This window comes from Morone saxatilis, unplaced genomic scaffold, assembly GCF_004916995.1.
Source record: "Morone saxatilis isolate NCDOM2014 unplaced genomic scaffold, NCSU_SB_2.0 Contig10, whole genome shotgun sequence".
NCBI classification, from domain to species: Eukaryota; Metazoa; Chordata; class Actinopteri; family Moronidae; genus Morone; species Morone saxatilis.
In genome coordinates, this window is record NW_023339652.1 from 3,758,321 (window position 1) to 3,767,014 (window position 8,694).

The window sequence follows — 8,694 nt, forward strand, 5'->3', positions numbered from 1 at the left end:
CCTAACCGCTAACCTCAAACCAAGTCTTCACCCTCATTTTTTATGCTTTACATTTACATTTTATGGGGTCTCACTTTCCATTTGGGGTCTCCACACTTTTGCACACACTAACTGGGGTCAAAGAACAAAAATTGATAGAAAAAAAAAAAAAATAATCTAAATTTGTCCAGTCTAAACCTTGAGTTAAAATAAGATACTGCAATACTCTTAAATACGTAATATATAACTAAAACAAATGCAAAATTAACTTTGAGTTCACCATATATTTCAGTATAGGTGAAATGATAAATGTAATTTTAAACCTTTAAGATCACACCCTCGGTTATATTGTATCACTATTTCACAATGTATGCCAAAATATTTACAAAAATTCAATTTCTTTGTATTTTTGTATCAAAATCTGATAATTTCTTTTTTCCCGTAAAACAAAAAATTGCCAATTTTTCAGTCCTGGTCTCGGTTCAGCGAGTCAGCTAATAATAATAATTAATAATAATAGTAATACCGCTACAGCTGCTCGACTAGGGGGACGTAACACACAGCGCTATTGGATACCACGACAATTAGCCTAGCTGCATGTTTTTAAAGGAAAAAGCACTCTGATTTTGATTTCACCTGGACTTAAATGGTATAAAAACCCACAATAAACAGATAAACAAGTGACAGTCTGTTTCATAATGGTTATAAATGGGGGGTAAAATATGGGCTTTTTTTTTGTTGCAGTACCATGAGTGGCCACTGGGACAAATTGGCATCATTTGGTGTGAGACAGCATGCTTACGTGCGAGTATACATATCCAATTCCTAATAACCTCCACACACACACACACACAGCCTCAATTTCCTGTTGCGTCTCCCGGGTCATGAGAGCATGGGAGAGAGAAAACACTGACGATCACTGCATGTGTTTGTGTGTTTTGTGACCGTAACATGTGCGTGTATGTACATTTTATTTGTTTTATTTTAGTTTTTTGTGCTTTAAGTTAGTTTAATTTTATTTTTTTGATGTGTGTGTGTGTGTGTGTGTGTGTGTGTTAATTAATGAAACTGTCCTCCACAGAGAGTGAGAGAGACTCCCTCAGGAAGCCGCTGTGGGGGAACGGACTCTAATTTTTAATGAATAGCCAGGTCTGTGCTTGTTTCTGTGCGTGTCACGACTTCCTTCAGCTTCCCTCTGCCTTTTTTCATTAATGAGAGCTATGATTTCATTTTAGCATTTTAAAGAAAAAGTCCTTCATGGTATGAAAATCAACTTGTATTTCATCATAATATATGTCGCATATATCTTTAAAGGAAATACATGTTTTAATATATGTATCTGGAAAATAGAATTGCTTTTTTTTCAGTAGTTTTCATTCCAGATACATAATATTTGTGTATTCTTCCTCTACATTTAGCTTATTTTCTTGTGAAGTACTACTTTTTCCAGCCTCTAAAAACCCCTCAAAAGCAAGTTGAAGTCGGTTTTCATACCACACTGATTGGAAATTTGCTTTTTAATGTGCTTATGTGTCAGTTTTAATCAGTTAAATGCACTATAACTCCTTGGAAACTAACCTTACTTACTTACTTAAGGTGCTACAGAGGAATGATACGGCAGGAGGGAGTGTGTCGAGTGAGAAGAAGAGGAAGAAGAAGCCCTCCAGGTGTTCTTCAGGTCCACAGTGTTGTCATCAGGAACCCAACCAAATCTCAAATGGGAAAACAGCAGCACCGGTGGAGCCAATCTACCATCCCAGCGTCCCCCTGTAAGGACTTTAATGGGTTCTGGTTTTGACTGACTGTGGAGGCCTTGTTGTGTCGACCGGCTGCTTTCAGACTTTTTTGTGCTTTTTGTGGAAACAGATGTCAAACGTGGACTCGTGGCATGCTGCATGTTGTGTAGCTGCTTAATGAAGTGCCAGCAGCAGGTGTTACAGTGAATGCCTATCAGCTGATTAGCACAAAATTGGCTGATTGAGAGGCTGAAGCAGTGTTGTATCTCTCCTTGCTGAGAGGGGGGGTATTAATTTAAGGTCTGAAAAAGGGTGAATATTAAACAGGACTACGTGTAAAATACATTAAAATGGTAAATCCGGTGATATTCAGTCAACAAATCCCATAAAAATACCAAAACCAACAATACATTGATGCAACTAATATGCATTAATCCAAAGCACAACACACACTGTTGTTTATTTTGTCCTCCTGCCCCAAATACTCACTAAACACCAAATATGGATTAATCCGCCGCTTAGCAAATTCTCTCTCGCTCTTTTTTGAGTATTATTTGCTAAAGACTACAATGTCCAGCTGTTTTAGGAAACTCCAGACATTTTTCTTTATTAAATCATATATTTTTTACCCTTTTTTTTTTAAAGATTTACATCTTCAGTAGAACCAGTGAGCTTGGGGTTGAGTGCTACAGACAGAGCAGGGTACATCCCTGAGAGTCCTCGAGAGACAGATCATTGTTTTGTTGCTGGTTTTGGTCTTTTAATATGATTTGCTGACAATAAAAATAAGGATTATAGCCAACCTTCTGCTTTAAACTCTCATTTAGGTCAACTGTCACTCAAGCAAAAGCAACCGCAAGATGTCTAAAGATCAATTTTACCAAGCTACATCATACATTTTGCTTTATTTATTTCTTCTTAAAACAGCTTTACAGTATAAAAGTAATAAAGGCAGGAACTCACCTGTAGTTTGGTTTTCGCTTGTAATGAAAAACCTGCAGACTCTCGGCCCCTCCAGGACCGCACAGTAAGTGGCTCCTGCTGCGAGATGACGTCAAGTGAATCTTTGTTGTCTCCTGAGGGCGTTTACATGGATGAAAAATGAAAGCTGCAGTGTATGTAACCGAGTGTACTGTCATTTAACCTTTGAGCTCAAGGTTCCTTAGAACCTAAACGTAAAGCCGTTCACATGCATGTAGGCTGCCTGATATAAGTGGAGGAAGAGGGGTCAAAACTCAGGTGGACGTACTGCGGTGGGTTGGATTGTGCTGACTGCTGCTGGTCAGGAGTTGCTGGATTTGTAAATTAAAGTATCCAGAGAGGAAGTTGCCAAAATCAATACACAATGTTGACAGTTGCCTTTATCTAAGTGCACAAAAAGGCCAACATTTGCCACATCTAAGCTTTTGACGCCGGCTCGGATGTTTCTTAATTTTTTTTTCTTTAATAGTTTGTGAGTAATAGTCAGTTTAAATTCCGCCAAAAAAGCCATAATCTCTAGTTTAACTCAAAAACCTTCAGGTTGTAGCAAAGCAATTATCAAGACACGATTGATTCACACCGATCCTCGTCTGCTGCTAATTAACAATCACTTGAGTTATTGTATGAAAAATACCGGATAAATGAAGCACAGGGAATCTCTGCACAACACTTGATTCCACTGTCTCCACACGGATGTATTTTTTGGACTATCATATTATATGAGTGAAAAATGGAGGAAGGAAAATATGAAAATTAAGTGGTTTATGACTTTTAATGGAACAATATCTTAATTGAGGTTAAAGAAAGTTGATTTTGTTTGTAAGAATAATGTAATCAAACTTGCTTTAAAACCAAAATGAACCAGTCTTTCATAAGTTGTGTGTGAATTAAAAGAGTAATCCACCAATTTAAGCATTAATCCTATAACATTGTTGGATAATGTACAGTTAAAATAAATAAAAGATCCAAATCAATCGCAGCAGAACCAGAGACGTCTTCTCTTTTATTCTTTTTCCTTGTCGCCTACATTACTCACAGTGCAACTCGACATTCACTCAAAATGATTCAGACAATTCACTTTAAGTAAATGATGTGCTGTTTGCTGTTTTGTGTTGCCTAAGTAATTATTTCCTCAGGTGGTTTCATAGTGTCTGTAAATATCTTTGTTTTTTGTGTCTTTACGTTTGTTTTTTAGTAAAATCTATTTCTCTGAATGCTGCTGTGATGTTTTGTTTGTCACAAATAGGCAAAATTAGGTTTGATTAGATTTGTTTGAACTAATTAGAAGAAAAAATAATGAAATCAAATACTAGTGGGAGAAGATTAAGATCATATTAAACAAAATAATTTGAGTTTTGGAGACTTAATTAGATAGCCAATATTGGCAGATCCGATGTACTGTATTTGTACTGGCACATATGTCGGCTGATCAATAACAAGAAGCTGCTGTACAGAAATGATCAGAGATATATGTTATTTTTCAACTGTAAAATATCCACTTACATATCGTGGTAAATACTAGTATTAACAAAATTAAAGAATCTTTATTAAAAAAAAATATCTAATGTTTACATTTATAGTTAAAATTGAATGTGGGTCAATATATTGGTAACCCAAAACAGCTGGAGCTTTAAAGTATCGCAGAGATGTACTCTACTCTACTTACTGAAAAGAAATAGATATTTTTTCACAGATCTGAATGTGTGTTTGCGTTTATGGAGTCTCATGAATATTTTACATCATTTGAAATGTACAGAATAATAATATTATCCTAAATAAGTGCTATTGGTGAATATCCGCTCACAAGGCTGAATAGTTTAGTCCTTTGGGCTTTTTTGGAGGATTGTTGCAGCCCTAAAATGTCTGAATTCACAGCAGCCTTTCTAAAATATTTGATATTTTTGGCAATAAAAATGTGTGAGAAAGAGAAAATTCCAATTATAATATCCTTTTTTGATATAATCCAGTTAAAAATTAAAGGCAACTTGTTCCAGTGCGAGTAAAATAGCTTCTGTGTTAGTATTTTGGTGATGTATGGCTCAACGTTCACAGGGATTAGTCGCAACATTGCAGCTTCCTGGAGGGACTGAAAGAGGTTTTTTATTAGTATAAAGTCAAACTAATCATTGATCTTCACTGTAAAGGGTAAAAAAAACAATGTTGCATCTGATTAGCACAAAATTGGCTGATTGAGAGGCTGAAGCAGTGCTGTAGCTCTCCTTGCTGAGAGGGGGGGGATTAATTTAAGGTCTGAAAAAGGGTGAATATTAAACAGGACTACGTGTAAAATACATTAAAATGGTAAATCCGGTGATATTCAGTCAACAAATCCCATATTTTGGTGATGTATGGCTCTACGTTCACAAGGATTAGTCGCAACATTGCAGCTTCCCGGAGGGACTGAAAGAGGTTTTTTATTAGTATAAAGTCAAACTAATCATTGATCTTCACTGTAAAGGGTAAAAAAAAAAACAATGTTCAGTTGAAATAAAACATTTTTTATTTGAAACAAAAGTTCTGCTTCGATACAAAAATCCTTGACAAAACCTTGATCCACTTTTACAATGAAGAAGCAGAACAAACCACAAACTGCCAACAAAGAGGGAGAGTCAGCCGTTAAGTGCACAGGTGCATTGGTACATGTAAGCCACGGGTGAACTTAAAGTGCATTGGAATGAACTGTGTGTGTGTGTGTGTGTGTGTTGCTTTACGTAGTTAAGTGAGGTTTGTGTGGTTTAGAGGTTCGACTGAAGCTTGTAAAGACACGAGGTGTTATAGAAGCTCATTATGTGTTTAACACGTATATAAACCAACAATCTTGCAGCGTATAGGTGAGGTAACAATGTATTCACACCGTGTGCAGTTCATTTTACCTTCTACTGAGACGATCAACCAAAGACATTAAATCTATGGCTCAACAGGTAATGTTAGGTAAAGAAAAAGTGTTTAGTTTAAGAGTTAATTATTATTTTCCATGTGCTCGTGTTTCCATGGAGCTGTTTTCATTCAGGTGGTCTTTGCTTGATGGTAAATACTGGGAAACACAACAGAGAAGTGGAAATTAAATGAACATATTTACCATTTCTGTGTAGATAAATACTACTAGTAAATACTGCACCTTCATTCAACTTCCTCTTCGCTCTCGTGGGTTTTATAAAAAGACTTTAGCGGCCAATATGGGATCATTAACAGGTCCAGGCTTCAACTTCTGTTCTGGTTTTTGACAGTTCACTTCATGTGACATATTTACCTGTAAAGATGTTTCATAACTCCTAAACTTGGGTTTAAACTTGACTACCTTGTTGGTAAACGAGGTAAACTCAGAATTTACAACTGTACGAGTTGTCAAGGAGCGCGTGAACACAGAAAACAACAACAGGGGTGATCCTTGGATTTCTCTGTAGGCATCTGATGCCTCGAAGATTTTACTTTGGACCCTGATGGAAGCTCATAAAATATTCTAATCAAGCTAATCAGATCTTTCCCAAGAGACCAAACAGTTAATGCAGCATTAACATCCTAACTATGGTTGTGTTTACTCATGAAAACACGGTAATGTACAAAGCTGCAGATTCAACCTGAACGTCTGGAAGAACAGAGACTTTGTGCCCATTTGTATTGCGAGGACATTAATTATTGGCCTGTCCACAACCTTTAACCTTCAGTCTCGCTTTCTGATCACTTCCTCTCCCGACGCCAGCTTCCTGTACAACTGCGACAATTCATCAGGTCGAGGCGTTTTCGACTCCGGCGTGCAGGGAATATCGTAATCCGACGACACCTGAGACTCCGACAGCTCCTTCTGGTCGTTGCTCTCCTCCTGAGACACAGTACTGGTCCTCAACTCTCCTTGTTCCCGCCTCCCCTGCTCTGGTTGGAGAATCAAGGTGTCAGGTAAACACGAGTCCAGGTTCTGGGAGGAATGATTTGACAGAGAGGCAGACAGGGCGAGACTGAAGTTTTCGTCGTTGTCGGGGGTTTCTCCTTCGTCGCTGAACAGCTCGGGGGTCTGTGAACCTGTCAGTCTGGAAGGGGCGGGGCTTGGGACAGAGCAGCAGGATTGTAATTGGCTGTTGAGGCTGTTCTGGCTGTCTGTCAGCGTGTCTGTGGTGAAGAAATCCTCCCATTTTGGAGGATTAGGGGAACCCGGTACCTCAGCATCCTTTTTCTCAGGTTCTTTATTCCTCTCGCTTTCCTTTATCGCCCCGGTCTCCTCCTCCTCCTCCTTCGTCAGCTTTTTATCCCCATTTTCCTCGCTCCCTTCCTCCTGCTGATCCTCATCTTCCTCTTCATCATTGGACTCAGTGCAGTCCACGTAGTTGCGTGCGACAGGCTGCGCGTCTGTGACCGTGAGAGGTAAAGACTCCTCCACGGGCACAGGGGGCGCTGTTTTCTGAGGACTCTCAGTGTTCACTAAGTTAAAAGAAAATGAACAGTTTAGTAAAAAAAATTTAATAATTAAAAGCAAATAAATGAAGAGAAGTTAGAATATTTATGCACCGTTGTTTAGTTCTTGGTTCAGCCCCATCTTCTTCCTCACTGGTTCCAGGTCGAGCCCGTCAAACAGCTCGTCATCACTGTCTGAATCTGAGCAGAGAAAAGGAGACAGTTAATACTTTAATTAAATTAAACTACCCATCCTTAAACACTACGAGCAGTGGGCAGATACTGTCCAGTGCCCGGGGACCAGGTCTAGATCTCAGCCAGTGTTTTGCTCGAGGGCACCGACAGGAGAAACACCCATGTTTTGATGCTGGTGGGGGGGGAACCCCAAGCACACGAGGAGAACATGCAAACACACAGAAACTCACCCAGGACCTTCTTGCTGTGAGGCGACAGCGCTAACAACTGAACCACCATGCTGACATGCTAACAAGTGATTAAGCTTTTGTTAATTTACAAAGCTGATACTGATTATTAAATATCTTCCTCTAAAATATCAACTGAATAACTACCTTAAAATCTTAAATATACTCCTGATCTGAATTCATTTCACCTTTAAGTTGTATGTATCTGGTTTAAGGCAATTAAAGATCGACACAAAATACCAGAAAATGCAATTCAACTAATGAAACGAGTTCTTGGTATTCCCTGTTCACTTACATTGTTGTTGTCTTGTTGGAAAGTGCTGAAAAGGTAACACACTATATTAAATCAAAATGAAAAATATGATTTTAAAAAGTGTCCAAATACAGTTTGATGTTTGTGTGTAGCATTGTAATATATTGTAATCATTTTTGTGGTATTAATTTCCCTTTATGTAATTCAAAAAGCTATAGGAAGTAGCTATTGTAGTTATTGTAATTGTGGACACCATAAATGTTATATTTTCAAAATGTATTGTTATGGATTCAAATGAAAAAACACTCAAACAATCAGGTATGTACAAGATGATTACAACATGTAATCAAAACGGGTTGAAAAATTCTCTCAAACCAGTCAGAAAACAGACGTACGGATTATACAAACCTGGTGTAGCAGGCAAAGTTAGTTCTAAAAACAGAGTTTCAAAAACAGAAACACCAGAACGGCCTTCTGCAGCTTCGTTAACTTCCATGCAACAGCTTATCAAACCGACGACGGCCGGACAACTATTGACCTACTGTAGAGTACAGAGCTATCCATCACCTGGGCCGGATCCTCATCGAGGGCTTGAAAAGCAGAGGAGGCCTCTTCAGCTGTGTCTCCTGGCTTGTCTGTTTGGAGATCGGGGCTTGTTCATCTCTAACCTAGATCCCTGTTTGTCCGTGTGTACGTGAAGAGGTTGTGGACTGTTTTAGGGCTGCAACTAACAACTCATTTCTGTCGATTTTCCTCATTAAACGATCAGCCGTTTGGTCCATAAAATGTCAGAAAAGAGTGAAAAACGTTGATCACTGCTTCCAAAAGCCCAAGGTGACGTCCTCAAATGTCTTGTTTTGTCCACAACTAAAAGATATTCAGTTTACTGTCAGAGAGGACTAAAAAAAACAGAAAATATTCATATTTGAGAGGCTGA

At 38.4% G+C, this 8,694-nt stretch overlaps 1 protein-coding gene and 1 long non-coding RNA gene across 2 annotated transcripts in view; one reads left to right on the top strand and one right to left on the bottom strand.

Annotated features, from left to right (window-relative positions):
- LOC118336627 overlaps positions 1 to 3,872 on the top strand; it is a 3,979-nt gene extending 107 nt beyond the window's left edge. Inside the window, exons 2-3 of the long non-coding RNA XR_004797120.1 lie at positions 1,061 to 1,128; positions 1,576 to 3,872. This is a non-coding gene — a long non-coding RNA (uncharacterized LOC118336627). The remainder of the gene's footprint in view (positions 1 to 1,060; positions 1,129 to 1,575) is intronic.
- A 1,306-nt stretch (positions 3,873 to 5,178) lies between these two features.
- dclre1c (DNA cross-link repair 1C, PSO2 homolog (S. cerevisiae)) overlaps positions 5,179 to 8,694 on the bottom strand; it is an 8,602-nt gene continuing 5,086 nt past the window's right edge. The window contains exons 14-15 of the mRNA XM_035679510.1: positions 7,197 to 7,283; positions 5,179 to 7,109 (exon numbers count right to left, since the gene is read on the bottom strand). Of these exons, the coding sequence (XP_035535403.1) occupies positions 6,358 to 7,109; positions 7,197 to 7,283 (839 nt within the window). The 3' untranslated portion in view covers positions 5,179 to 6,357. The remainder of the gene's footprint in view (positions 7,110 to 7,196; positions 7,284 to 8,694) is intronic.